A 14,848-nucleotide genomic window follows, 5' to 3' on the forward strand; every position below is an offset into this window, starting at 1 on the left:
CCATGTCAACCCCCTCACCCCGCCGGGGCAGCGCCCGGCCGCCATGAGCCGCTCCCGCCCCGCGCAGGCGCCCGGCGAGGAGCAGCTGCGCCTACAGCTCCCGGCTTGCTTTGCAAAGCGCTTTTTTTTTTTTCTTTTTTTTTTTCTTTTTTTTTTTTTTTTTTTCCTCCCTCGGAAGGATGGGTGGGGAAAGCGAGAGCTCACGAAAGCGAGGCGAGGAGGAATCCCACAATACCAGGCGGGTTGCGAGCCCGGCGCTGCCGCTGTCTCTTTAATGCAAGAGGAAGCGATGCGGAGGGGTGGAAAATGGCAGAGTTGCAGATGTTACTAGAGGAGGAAATCCCTTCTGGCAAGCGGGCTCTGCTCGAGAGCTACCAGAACCTCACTCGGGTCGCCGACTACTGCGAAAACAACTACATCCAGGTGAGGGGCGGCGGGGCAGCGCCCGCCCGGCGGCACCGGGGCTGGGCTGGGCTCTGCGGGGCCGGAGCCGCCTCGGGGGCACCGCGGCGCCCGCCCGCTCCCTTTTCCCCCGGCTTTGCCTTTTCTTTCAACTTTCCCAGCCGAGGAGCCACCGGCTTTCCCTCCCCCTCCGCGCTCCGGAGGGGAAGGGAGGAGGGGGGGGGTATTATGTCAGTCGGGCTCGGAGGGTGTGTCTTTTTTTTTTTTTTTTTTTTTTCTTTCCTTTCCTCTCTTCCCCCCCCCCAGCTCTGTATTTATTCATTATGAGTCACATCCCGGAGACCTCCCCGTTCTGGGCACGGAGGGCGGGCGGCGGAGCCTCTCCCGGTGCCGCCGGCCCGGCCCCCGCTGCCTCCGGTCGCCCCTCGGCGGTTGGCGGCGGTTGCTCGGGGCGGGCGGCTCCGCGCCTCACGGGCGGCCGCCGCCTCCCCGCCGCCATCAGCGGCCCCCTGAGGGGGCTGCCGGGGGGCTCCGAGCCCCATCTCCTGCCCCCGGGAGCCCTCCCGGTGTGCCGCAGCCCTAAAAAGCCGGAGCAGGGAGCTGCCCGGGCACTATCGGGGGGCGGTGTTTCAAAATGGCAATCGGTGCCTCTCGGGGGCTCGGCGATTCCCACATCCTGCAGCGAGATGCTGGAGGAGGCTCCGTTGCCCACACCGCTCGGTGTGGATTTATCCCTTTCTTTTTAACCCTGGATTCCTTCTTGGCCGGTTTTTATTGTGAAGCTACTTCATGCTGTTAAGGCTTTTTGCAGGGTTTGCAGCGCGCATCGCTCAGTGTAGGTCTGTAGGTGTAGCCATGGCGTGGATACAGAGGCAGCGAGAGATGCTCGGATTAAACCTTCCAGAGGAACAGAAAACAGGAGGGGAAGAGCAAACAAACTCCTTGCTAGGCAGCCTGTACAGTGAACTTGTTGAACGTAATACTAGGCTACCTGCAATGACTCCTTAATACAGGTTATTAAAACCTTTGGCCCCCGTTGTTGCTGGTGAGCTGCCTTACTACTTGTAATCATGGAGCAGCAAATTTGAAAATAAAGCTTTAATAATGTGTTGTGAAGTCCTTTTTTTTTTTTTTTAATGAGCTAATTCTGGTACTTGGGTTAAAGCTGCATGAAGAAGCCATATTTTTAAGGCTTTTTTTCCTTTAATTTTGGTATGTGAGGTAATATGAGTTAATGTGTATTTATTCTTCCGAGTTGTTTGCTCCACCCAAAGAAAGCTGCTGATACAAATGCTTCTGAGAGGCGAGGTTCATTTGGTTTTACTCATGGGAAATATGACAAATACATGAGCATGGTAATTGCGGCACAAGTTTTGACCTGTCTCCTGCTCCTGACTTTTTCCCCATGTCAGAAAGTTAGAGAATCTTCGGTTACATCACTTTCTGCAGGGTCCTAAAACTTGCCTTTTTTTTAAATCAAGAAAAAAGTAAACCGGCACTTAAGCTAGTTCCCATCCAGTCATTTGGGGTGGAGTGTTTTTTTTTTGTTTGTTTGTTTTTTTAAATTGTTAGTTCATTTTCACCTCGGGTATCAAGGTCAGCTGGATGTGGGATTGTTGCAGTTTGGTTATCCACGTACAGCTGTGTTTACCCCTTTTGGAAAGAAGCTAAAGTTCCTAAAAAAGACTCAAGGCAGTAGCTTTGAAAAATGTATCCCTTGTGCATTTACTCAACCCAGTAAAAATCGCAGAGATATCAGTAAAAGTCTTTTTTGTTTGTTTGTTTTGTTTGAATGACAGAGGTGGGTGTTATTCTTTTAATCGGTGCTTTGTACCAAGCCACCTGCTCTCCAGTTGGACTGCCCAACAAACAGGTCATGGCCCTGGTGCCGGTGGTGGGGCCGCTGAAGGGTCAAGCTGGTCAATGTGTCAGGGAGCATTTTATTTTAATAATAATATTTTAAAAGGCTGGAACAGAGAATCTGAGCATTCTGTGAGTGTTAAAGTAGATATGAAGAGGCTATGCCTCGTATCTGAGCCCGTAGCATGTAATTGAGTCAATCTGGCCTCTTGGAGCTTGGATAGCTTTGCATTTGGGTTGTTTTCTCTGAAAGGCTATGTGCCCCTCTGTAGAAAGGCTGTTACTGTGCACTGCCACCTGTGCTGCCTTGTGGCGTGGAGGTGGAACAAGTTTGACTATTCCAAGTGTGATATTAACAACTTACAGTAACAGCATTCGGCTCTTTATTCAAAACTCTTGTTAATCTCCCCTTCATGCTTTTTATTCTTTGTTCACTTTAACAGGTAAGTCATGTTATCCCCCCACAAGATATTGTTGTATTCAAACTCTAGTATTTTATGATATTAGAATACATACAAATCATCTTTATCTCCATCACTTAATCTAGGAATAGTTCTGGTAAAAATCAGAGTTGTAATGATTTCTTGAAGAAAATTTGCCTTCAGTGTCTTTAGGAATCCCTCAAAAAAAGGCGGGGAGAAGAAAATATCCTCCTCAGTGAAACTTGCTTCCCTGATGGTGACTGTAGCTGTCGACAGTAAGCATCCTTTTACTAAAGCATTTAGGAAAGATGACAGCATCTGGGCCTCTCGAGGTGAAAATCACTGTTCTTGGAAAAGTGGGAAGCAGTTTCTTGCTAGGGCAAATTGCCAATATATCAGAGTGCCAGGCGGTAACACAGTTTGCCCCCCCAGACCATATGTATTCAGGTTATCTGGAATCTGATTTTATCTGATAGTAAGGGGGGAAAAAAAATCAGAAGCGAAGCAAATAAGTTCTTAAGATAGCGCTGCAGTGCCACAGTGTGATGGCAGTCTTGGGGAGCACGGGGAAAGAGAGGGAGACAGATGTAGAAGTAGTAATCGAAGGAAGTTGTGATGCTATTAGTAGGGATTTTGGCTTTGGCTACAAGGCAAAAAGAAATTATAGGTACATTACTGGATTTAATTTGTAGCCAGATACTTCACATCTGTTATGTTTCTGCTCAGAAGCTTCAGCGACAAGTAGGTAGCTTGTTTGCTTTTAGATCAGACTTCAACTCGATAGTTTTAAGAGCAGGTTTTGAACGTTGAACACTTAACTGAAAGTACATTTTCCATCTCCCTAAGTAAGTTTTGTTAAAGGTAGAGAAGTTACATTTTTCTAGACGTTTTTTAAATGTTTTATATTTGGCACTCTTTAGAACACTGGTCCAACTGCTATCTTGGTGATGGAGACTTTTATAATAACATAGAGATAGATCAGCAATGGGGGGAGAGTGGTAGAACTATCTTAAAATGGAAATTAAAAAAAAAAAAGGTTTATTTTTAAAAATGCCGTACACGTGTAAGTTGAAGTGCTTAAAGCCTTCTCCAAATCCTCTTGTCTGTGAATAAAATCTGAGACTAGCCCTCTCGGGGTGTGTGGAATGGTGAAAGTTTATCTGAAAATGTGTAGCATAAAGCTGAAGATAGTAGTGAGGAACTGTATTATCAGTATCCCGAAAAGTATGAAAACTTTATCAGCACGAGACAGAAATAACAGATGGAGTTAAAATACTTGCGGTTCTAATTATGATTCTTCAGCTGAAAATACGAGCTTCTGGAGAGATTCTCTAATCATTTTTCAGGCTGAATTGAATTGTTTTCAGTTTTTAATGAATTCATTTTAAATAGCTAGCTTAAAGAGTGTTAGCAATGGCACGGGAAATGAGCGTCTCCAGTGTCAGTGTGCTGATGACTTCCTTTTGAATAACTTCAGCTGATTCAAGCATGGAGGCCTTGCCTATAAAACGTTCCCTACTACTGTCCCCTATGGTTGAAATCGGCTTTCTTGTATAGCCTTGAATCTGCCTGTGCATAATCATCAGTTTTCACCAGTTTCTTTACTTCTGATGCACTTGGAATTTTTCTTAAGCTCACATACGGTTTTAGCGTTACTGAAACCCTCTAAACGAATAGCTCGGAATACGTACTGCTCGTGTCAGTTCTGCTCTTGGTTGTCTCCAGTGGGTAGACTCAGCAGCTGTGGAAAATAAACTAAGTGAAAGGCGTATCAAGCAAGTAAGTACCGTGTTGCTCAAACGTGTGCCTTTTTGTTGTCGTGTTATTTCCTTCTGTAGCCTCCAACCAGTATGTGGAAACCAAATGGTGAGTTAACAAGGTGTTCTGGGTGACACAGACAAAAGCAGAGACAGCTTTCAGGTTGGCTATTGCAAAAAATTAAAAGTCTCTTTCCAGCTGGTAGAGAAATGGATGCGTGTTGTGGAGGGGAAATGCTGCATGCAAGAAGTTTCACAAGTGCTGATGTGATCTTCCAGTTTGCTTATAAGGATCCTTTCTGCTCGGTCAGTTGAATATTCCGTGCTTCCTCTACAGTAGATAGGACATAGGGGAAGGGAAGTAACTTCTTCTGTCGTGTTTTTTTTTTTCCTTAAATGCTGGTAACAGCTCTGACACTCGGTTTCATGCCTGGGGTGTGGAACGTAGCGTAGCTTAGCGCAGTGCAAAGCGAGCGGCTCACTCAGGATGTCTGATGCAGGAAATGGCCTGCTTTAAAAGGATAAACTTCTTAAATTGTCCCTAATACAAATCTTTTACGTGCTGTGGGAACTTACATGCTTTTATGTTCATAGGTTAATTGGTTTGTATCAAGAGAGTAAATAAGGGCTATTTTTTTCTGGTTTCCTTGCTGAATTTGGAGCGCTTTACAGGAAAAAGCAAATGAAGCCAGCCCTCTTTCTGTAAGATAAAATATGGACGTGTCATCCGCTATCCCTTGTAGGTTTAAATCATACTCTTTCTATTAATTAAGAAAAGATGTTAGCTTATACTTGAAACACTGTTCCTTTTTAAGGTCGTTTTACGCTAACAGCAAATGTTTTGGTTAAAAGCACTGGTTGTTTGTAGGTGTGTGTGTTTTGTTCTCTAGTCATTCGGGTATGGGTTGGTGGCTTTGGGTTATCGGTCTTCTGCGCCAGCGCGTTGTCTTTGTTTTGGAAAATACAGCTGCATGTTGAGCCTGGAAGCAGCAAGAAGGCAGGAGAACAACTTCATTACATGGCCAAGCGGTTGCCCTGCGTGTACAGGAAATGGATCCTAAAGTAGCATACGTCTGTTTTGTGTCCAGAAGACACGGTTGAGAGGAAATTGGCTTTTCCAAATCTGAAATGTTTGCATTAATTTCAGTGTGTGAGGTGAGTACTGCATCCTGCACTTCGTGCTGCTCCCTTCCTCCTGCTCCTGTGCTGGAACGAAGATGCTCGCAGGTCGCCTGTGGTGGGTGTACATTAAGCGTGATCTTCGTGCTGCACCAGGCACGTGGAGTTGTTGCAAGGAAGAGAGAAGCTGTAAGAGGAGCAATTGTCTGATGCTTCTGTTCCTCCAGAGCTCTGGGAGCTCGGTGCAGTCAGTAACTCACGGTAAAGTGAAAATAGTGGGCCTTCAGGACGGGTTGTGAAGTGGATCACATGTAAGGAAGATAAGAGCGGAGGGATGGGCTGTGTACAAATAGGAAGCGTTGCGCCTCCGAGGGCAAAGTTCCCGTTAATCTGTGCTGCTGGTCTAAGTTTAACAACAAAAACCAACCTTTGAAGCAGTACGATTCAACTTCCCAATATCTTTGTGTAGTATTTCAAACTGTCTTCATTTCTCAGAAGCATAAATAGAGGCGTAGAGTTTATAACCAACTCCTGGAAGGTCGTGTAGGGACGTGCTGTCAGATTTGGGAACAGACCCCGATTGTTGGGACGTGCAGTGCCTCCCGGATGGCCTCCGTTACGCTACAGCACAGCAGAAAGTGTGGATTTCCAGAAACAGGGACATGGTGTCCTGAGACGGAGCAATGAATGAATCCCTTGGGAAAACACACGCCTGAAACCGTCGTTAAATTCATTAGGAGCAATTCCTTTCGGAGCGTTGCTTATCTGTTCTTACAAGAAGCTTTGGATGCTGATTTTTCAGTCCCGTAAACTTCAGCAGTTACGTGGTGCTCCCGGCGCTGCCTGGCTGCTGGTGGGCAGTGCTGTCTTGGCAGAGGATCTAGAAGATGTCGCTCTTCTTTCCCCGTAGTGAAAGCAGCCTGTGTTTGACAGCTCTGAAATCTTATTTATCCGCAGAGCAGCAGGGTGGTAGCTGTGCAGGCAGCGTCAGCGCCGATGTAGTGAGACATCCTTGAGGGATAAGGGGGTGTCTTATCCCTCTCAGTGCCAGCACTCAGTCCTTAATTAGTGACTGGGAGTTGAAGGGCCGTGGTGTGGTTTTTATTTGTTGTTACCCAGTAGGAAAGGACTCGTGGGCCCCCGGTTACGCAGTGCCCAGGCTTGTTTGTAATTATCGGGCGGGCTGGCTACGAGGTGCAGCCTCCTTGCTCCCCTTAGCACTGGTGTTAGTGTGAGGCCGTTCCTTTCCCCTCGCCTGCCAAATCCGAGCACCGGTGTCGGAGACGGGTGGGCTCGGTCCCAGGGATCCTCCCTTCCCTCCACCCTGCATAAAAGGGAAGTAACCGCCGCGTTTGTAGTGGTAGATAGGGTGCCTCAGCACGGTTCCTCCCTCTTCCTGACCTCGCCGGCGGGGCAGCAGCTACAGACAGACAGACAGACGTGGTGTCTCACAGGGGTTGTACAAACAGCCCCTTGCAGCTCAAAACTTGCATGGGGCACTCGGAAGCCAAAACCAGGGCTCCGTGCGGAATAGGTTGCGGTGCGCTCCTGTAAGCAAGGTGGCATCTGCAGGTGCCTTTCCCCCTTCACCTCCAGCCTGGCAGGCCCACTTCTGCCTCAAACATTTCATCTGCTTTGTGCCTGGTAGCAAAATAAAAATAGAGAGCTTCTGCCAGGTGGGTTCTCCGAGGAATCCAGGTATTGCCGAAAGCAGAACTCAAAGCTTCTCTTCCCGGTGTTAGAGGGAATGCATTTTTTTTCCGTGGGTTAATAAGAATGTAAGTGCCACCTCTGCTTGGTGCTATGCAAATGCTGTTACTCATTGCTTATGCAAGCCCTTAATGCTGTTAGCAGCCATGTAAGAAGGCTTCCTAGCAGAGAGTAGATTTCTTATTAAGATGCAGATGTTTTATAAAGGGGGGGGACCTCCTGCAAGAGAATTTCCACTAAGAAATGTGAGGGCAACATTTTGAGATGTAACTTGTACAATTCAGCACTCTGTATTAACGGGAGATGAAATTGCTGGCCAACCTGTCAGTTAAGCTCACAGAACAGATTAGTTTTACTCTGAAAAAGATCGACCATTTACACGGTGACTTTATTTTTAATAACATTTTTTTCCTGAGATTCCAGATAAAACGTTTTCCATTAGTAACTGCTGGGTCTGGCAAACAGAAAAAGGATCTGAAAATCAAAACTTCTGCTGGTTTGGCCTTCTCCTCCGATAGTCACGTCACAGCTGCTGCAGGAGATGTGTACCATCTTCTGGCACGGTGGAATATGCTAAAAGAAGAGTAAAGGTGGTGTCTTCTGGGGGCTAGGACACAGCTGTTGCCCCAACAGGGGCTGTTGCTCACCTTATGCTTTGTTTTTGCATGCGGATTACTTGCCTTCACTAGGTCTTACGTTAAGATAGCAGATATATTTGTGACACTGTGTCTTCCCTCCCTCTTCCTTCCTCCTTCTCCAAAAAGCCCCAAGCCACTAACTACGCATACTCCTCGAACAGCAGAAGTTGAAGAGCAGGCGTGCTGCTTCGTGTGCAAGGAGGCTCTGGCAGCGTGGTGTTGAGCAGTTAAAGAACTCGTGGAGAAGAGACTCAGAATTGCTTTCCTAATTTAATTGTAACCTCTGAGACAGATGGGAGTAAAATGTGCTATTAGGACTTTTCTTAAGAAAGCAGTAGGTTTCTTGGTACTTGGATAGAGGAGGCTTACTAAAGCAGTTGCTGATTTGATATCTGTAGAGTTGAATGAAATGTTCTTATGGGGTAGTCTTAAGTTATAGTTCCAAGGAAAAATGGCCTGTTTGTTACTTGAATTGTAACAATTCTTTGATTTCCTTGGGGAAAAAACCTGATGTGTCAACTCTACTGGCTACTTTTATGCCGGTATTTCACAAGATAATGCTTTTTCTAAGTTATACTTTATCAGGCAAGTGTGTGTGTGTTTTTTCTCTCCAGCTAATCTTTCACAAGATGCATATCTTCACTTTCATCATCTCATCTCCTTGTACTGGGGGGGGGTGGGTCAGCAAATCTGCCAACCAGTATTTGTCCTGTGGCAATCATTGTCAGTTGAGCATCTTGCTTGACTTTATTCTAGCAGGTGTGCTGCAAATGAATACTTGAACCGTGGGCCCAGTGCAACAATTCCACGATTTCTGGAGCCTGAGATAAGAAAACGCCTGAGACAAGAGAAGGACGAGCTGTCCAGGCAGTTGCATCAGACTACTGCAATAATGTCGACATGGTTGCTATTGCCATGCCTCGGCTTGTCTCCTCACATCCCCGCAGCAAGTCGTGTTAGTCACTAGGGCATTGCTAAAAGTTACCGGTGACAACATTTCTTTCATTCCAGGTGCTTCTGCTAGGCTCTGATCTTAATGTGAATTTGCTGATTTTTTTTCTCTCCCCGTTAAAGTCTCTGGTCTGTTTGCTGCAGGCTGTTTCCTAGATCTGTTGTCTGACTCTGCTCCTTCTGCCAAGTGCTGTGGACTTTCTGTTTCGCTGCCATTAATGCCAAGTGTTCTCATCACAGCTTCTGCCTCTGAAACAGACGGTTTCTCTCGCGCTTGCTCTCTACCTCATTGACTTTCGGTCTCATTTCAGCTCTCATCTGAAAACCTCTTCTCCCTTGCCTGTTTCTTGTAATTAATCTTTCTATTATTTAATTGCATATTTTACTGTTACAGTTTAAATTATGCGGCTGTTTTTCATGATGCCTTTCAGACAAACAGCTTCCAGCAGCATGGGTTTGAATAGTAGCTCATCTCATCAAACTGCAGCTACTGAAGGCATTTATATACATTTCTCTTTCAGATTATCTTGATTGGCATGAAGTTTGGGCTAAAGCTTTGGCTCTGAAGTGGTCTGTAGCCACCTGGGGATGCGAGGATGAGCAGAGTACAGAGAAACACAAGGCACCTCAGGAGAGAGATGCTGTGAGCACTGAGACTTCTGTGATTCTGTCTATGAGGAAACCTCTTAGGGGGCCTCTCAAATATATACAGCCAGGCCTTTCATTTGTAAGAAATCTGTCTTGTTTAGGAAGCTGGTCCCTTTGTTATTGTGAGACTGAAAGGTGGAGAGGACTTCAAACCTCTCTGGTTGGAGGCTTTGGATCCTGTAACACCGAGGGAAAGCCGGTGATATCGGGGGTGGTATTCTTTTAACACACATTAGTAGGTTTGTATTGATAAAGCGGGGTTGGACCTAATCCTGAAGGGTTTTTATAAAAAGGATTACAGCCTCCGGGGTTCCCCCGTGAGTCCTTGTGGCGAGTGGCTTGGATGATGCTTCAACCAAGGCCCAGGGAGTATCAGGCTAACAAATAGAGGTATGATGGATCAATGCACTTAGGTTGGCAAGATCCTTGGAGACCTGGCTGGAAATCGGCTTTTGATTTTCTGGCTGACTTGCAGGATTTCTAAATCTCTGGGAGGAGCTGTTGTTTCTGTGATGCAAACTCCTGGCTTCAGCTGCATTAGATAAAAATGTGTGTCTGGTTTGGAAGTGCTTGGCTCTGGAAGGGCTCTCTGAAATACCGTGGGTGTGTTTCCTGCTGCAGCATACCGTATGTTCTCGCAGCACTGAGATGATCTGGTTGCTGCAGTAGTCCTGAGACTTGTCTGGGAGCCTTGCAAGAACATGCTGTTTTAAATGGCAACAGTTTTTTTTTTCTCCTATCTAATTCTTAAGATGTCTTTCGCTTTGAGCATTGGGGGAAACTGTTGTTGCCATAGCTGTAATTGAAGCTTGGGCTCGTACAATGCATCTCGCTCGGTGAGAAGTCTCGTGTTGCTTGAAAAGCGGCTGTGTCATTTCTAGATGTGTATTACATCCCTCTTTGGCAGTGTGTCTCTTAAACTGCTGGAGAAGAATAGCAATCAATGGAAAGCTTTCTGGCACACGGTCCCTCTTTGGAAACCTCCTGCCCACGAACTAGCCCTGTGGAATCGGCTCCTGTCAATACGATGCGGGGAATATCGACGGCTCCGAGGCTGAGAGGTGTCTGCTGGGACCGAGAGAGGCTGAGCCAAGCAAACCAGTTGCTGCTCCTCTGCCGCAAAGAGGAAAGTTGCTGGTTTTGGTCCTGAATGGGGAAGGTTGGAGGACTCGAGCACGTTGTGGAGAAGGCTTAAGAGTTGATACAGAACAATCAGTGGTGAATAATAAATAATAAATGGGAATGGTTAGAAGGGGCTTGAGCAGCTCTGACAGGAATAAAGCACGGGAGGAATTGGGAGCACGTGTAACCCCCTTCAGTGTGGGCCCCTGTTCAGCCACTCTGTCTTGTGAGCTGCGACATGGCAGACAGCATTAAAAGCAAATACCCCTCCTAGTTCCTTGCTGCCTACCTCAGACAGCTGGAAAGGTAGCTTTGTTTTCATCCTAGATGACTTTAAGGAGTTATTTCCCCACTGGTGGGAGTGGGGGTGTGTGAACTGAAGCAGGTACGTGGTGGCCGTACGACATCCTTGGCCCAGGGGACTGCGTGTGGGGAAGGCCGTGAGTCACGCCCAAGGCTTTTGGAAATCGGCCTTGGAGGGAAAGAGGTGTTTAATGGAGCAGTTACGAAGGAGTTATGCAAATAGAGAGCATAAATAATGAGCAGGAGATACTCATTTAGCTTCTTGCCTCCTCAGAAAATGACTAAATGCAAACTAACCGCTGTGCAAGTGAAGAAAAATGCACCATTAAGTGTAATGGGTGCAAAGATGTGGCTGTTCGGATTGATAAGAAAATTCTCCTATTGTGGTCAGGAAAACAGAAGTGTTTTTCAATTTCCTTTCAAGATTGACAAGGTGGGAAGCAGAAAAGCAGTTCTTCTAAGAGCTAACCTGCTCTTAGGTTGGGAGGGGAGGTGGTAAAAGGAGCCGTCTCCAGCTTTTCTGTAGGTGTATGCTAGCTTTGCTTTGGACTTACCTTCCGTGTTTAAGCTGTATTTTATAAAAGTCTTTCTTCTATCTCCCTATTTATGCAGCATTTCATTTGCATGTAAATACTGTGAATTCTTAGGTAAATTTGAGTGTGTGTTTATAGCGCACAACTTTTTTTTTTGCTGCTTACTGTTTTAAATTAACCAGTTTCAAACAGGGCTTATGAAATGCAATTGTCTCGCCCTGGCCTTGCTTGTGTTTGCTCACATCACAGTTACCTACCAGGAGATAAGATCCCTGCGAAGCTTTGCCAGCAGATCGGAGAGGCACAGGACTTGCTTGGAGTGCTTCCTCCTCAGGTCGTGGCAGGGTGGCTGTGGCCGATGTTCCTCTGTGTACCTCACCTGATGCTGGTATTTTATTTCCTATTGAAGAGCTTACTTTCTGTCTCCTGTTGTTTTTTCTAAGTTTTATACGTTGCTGGATGTGAAGATGACCATGTTCACTTTTATTTCGTAGTTATATGCTAGCCTAATTCACTTTTTTCTTGGGAAAGAAACAGTGGCATACTCCCGGCTCTCCATTCCTCTCTCTCCTCCTCTCTGTTCTCCTGAGCCATCTGTTTTGTTCTGTTGTGTGTTTTTTGACAAGTTAAATTCCTGCTTGCTGCAATTGAAACAACCCAGTGTTCAAATGAGCTTACATATGTAAGGGTTTGGAATGCTGTTGCTAACTGCAGACTCAAATTTTAATGTTTATAGGAAATGATTCTTCAAATAGAGGCTGGATGTAATGTGCTTACAAGTGCTATCAGATAAAAAGTGCACAGCCAGGCCCAGGCTGCACAGAAGCCGAAGGAATATTAACAGCTGTTTATGGGATTTTTTTTTTTCCACTTGCACATGTAAGTTCTTGCTAAATAAAAAATTAAAAAATCAGTCCTCGTATTGCAGTCCACTTCTTTATCACCATGAGATCACTGTAGGACCTGTGTGCTATGAGTGGATGTGTTATGCTGGGAAGCAAGCTGCTGCAGAACTGGGAGGATCTGCTGGTTTCTGGTCGAAGGGGGTTGTATCAGATGTGTGAGCCCTCAGATGACTGCCTGCTGGAGGGAGGATGCCAGTTTCTCAAAATGTTGAGTGATCAGCAGCAGCTCTGTGCCAGGTAGACTCACTTCTGTAGTGCCGTAACCAAGAGGTATCTAAAGAGCCCCTTAGATCTGAGAGTCATTGTTACTGCTTTCAGGTTTTCTTTCCTTTTTTTTCCCTAACCTCCAAAATATGTTGAATGTTGGTTTTGGGCATGCTTCTAATCTCTCTGAGAGAAGAAGCATCTCAGGAAGAGAAAGGAGGTGTCTGAACTTAAACATAAAAACATCTGTAGGCCACAAGCACAGCTGAATGTTGACCATGGTTAGAGAGATGCCTGCTATTTTTAATATCTTCTCAGGCTGGAAAAGACCTAAATGAGCATGTAGTACTACAAAGTATGCAAAGAGAACTTGACCCTGTAATGGTCGTGGCTTTCTTCTTTGTTTCAAAAATACTGTGGTGGCTGTAGGCTGCCTTCACAGCAGCTGCCCAGATTTTACAGTCACGGAGGTTGTTTTTCAGTGACTTTCTGCAACATGCCAGCTCTTCCTGAAGTAGGGGCACTTTCACAGCCGGTATTTGAAGGCCTGGCTGACTCCTGGCTCTGTTTCGGCACACTGAGATTCTTCCTGGAGCTGAGCAAGGCAGAGCATAGCTTTGAGCCACCTTGCTTTTACCTAATGCTTCTGCAGGTGCTATGCCTTGTATGCAGCTATCCCTCAAACAGCTGTTGAGGTACCCTGGTGTATGAGTTCGGAGCAATGTTGACACACAATCTGTGCTACCTGAACGTGGTGAGGCTGTGCTGTCATTTGACCCTTGATGCTAAATCTTGTTGTCTTAACCTTGCTTGCTCAAGGCAGTCTGGTGTGTTTCCAGGCCTGCCTGGAGGTAGGGAGGGCTGGAAAGCGAGGATCTGGAAAGAAAAGGTGGTCTTGGAAGCTCTCTTGTAGAAGGTTGTTGAGTTTTAGGACATTGCTTGTCTTCAGGTATAGGTTTGTTGTGATATTCTAGGCTTACTTCTTCAGTCTAATTTGTCAAAACTGAGATTAAAAATTTTTAACTGCATGAGCACCCACCATTGCTTGAAAGTAAACTGAAAGAGGTAAATAAAATTCCTAGAAGAAATCATTATTGTTATTTTTAAAAGTGACTTTTTGTGCGACGTGAACTAAAGAACTTTGCCCCCGGACTGGTGCTCGGAGCTGCCTTGATTCAGAGGCTTGCATGACATAAATTCCCCTGGTTTGGACAACTCACTCCAGTTCGGGTCTGTGTCGCTGCCACTCTTATTAGAAAGAGGAGGTTAAGGTAACTTTTGAATACTAAAGTGTCTCCCTCATATTCCCACCAAAAATCCCAAAACCAACCTACACCAGGAGCAGTTCCTTACCTGTAGTTTCCTCTGGGTCTCTGGCTTGCCAGCGAGCCTGTCCCTGCTAGAGGAGCTAAAACTTGTGGGTGGATGCTGGCACTTAAGCAAAGTCAACAGAGAGCCATTTTAATTTCAAGCCCCATTACAACCAGAAAACAAAAGATCAATATTTGAGAGACAGTCTATAAGGAAACAAATGGAACACGAGGTCTCTAATTCCCTATTATCTGTTGCTTAGCATGCCAAAATAAGCACGCTCCCCAAAGCCTTGGGTAGCTCTCTCGGCGTTACAGAGGGAAGATTGCTGTGGAAGCACCAAGGCTCCTCATCCTGGCTGGCAGTCTGTGTGTAGAGCCGTGGTTGATGTCTCTGGTGTCAGAGCCGGCTTGGTTAGCTCTAAAGGAATTTGTGTGTGTAATGATGGGATGTCATAAGGCAAATCACAGGCACTGCAGGGAAGTCAGGAGCATAATCTGGAAGCACCTGCGAGCACTAATGCTGTGCAGTGCTTTACAGGCATGGAAGATGCAGTGTCTGCCTTGGAGCTTGTTGTCTGCAGCATGTAAAACACAGAAATAAGACCCAGTAGACAAAATTTGTTAAGCTTGCTGCATATGTGGTCCTGAAGCCCTATCTATTGTACAAGGGTTGTGTGAAAATGACGCTTGGGCACGGCTAGCTCTGTCATTTCGCTCACTGCTGTGCTATTTTTGTTGTACACACAGCCACTAACTAGTGAAATATTAACAATGTGTTTTGCCAACACGCATGTTTACTATGACATCTCTCTTGGATTTGGCAGGAGAACTGAAAATTGTGCTTTTAATGCTATATATTTCTCCCTTTTTACATATATTTCTCCTTTTTTTTTTTTTTTTTTAAATAAGGGGGAGTGGTTTAGTCCAGAGCCAGCCCGAGCACTGCTTGCAGCGCTGAGCA

General features: G+C 45.9%; 1 protein-coding gene across 6 annotated transcripts in view; it reads left to right on the forward strand.

The window, feature by feature from the left end:
• Window positions 1-179: 179 nt before the first annotated feature.
• ABI1 (abl interactor 1) overlaps window positions 180-14,848 on the forward strand; it is a 76,638-nt gene continuing 61,969 nt past the window's right edge. For 5 of the 6 annotated variants that reach the window (XM_084282394.1, XM_084282397.1, XM_084282395.1 and 2 more), the window contains exon 1: window positions 180-423. In XM_084282394.1, the coding sequence (XP_084138520.1) occupies window positions 307-423 (117 nt within the window). In that variant the 5' untranslated portion in view covers window positions 180-306. The remainder of the gene's footprint in view (window positions 424-14,848) is intronic. The other variant, XM_084282393.1, reaches the window with a different exon arrangement.

This window comes from Netta rufina (assembly GCF_964035555.1).
Source record: "Netta rufina genome assembly, chromosome: 2".
NCBI lineage: Eukaryota > Metazoa > Chordata > Aves > Anseriformes > Anatidae > Netta > Netta rufina.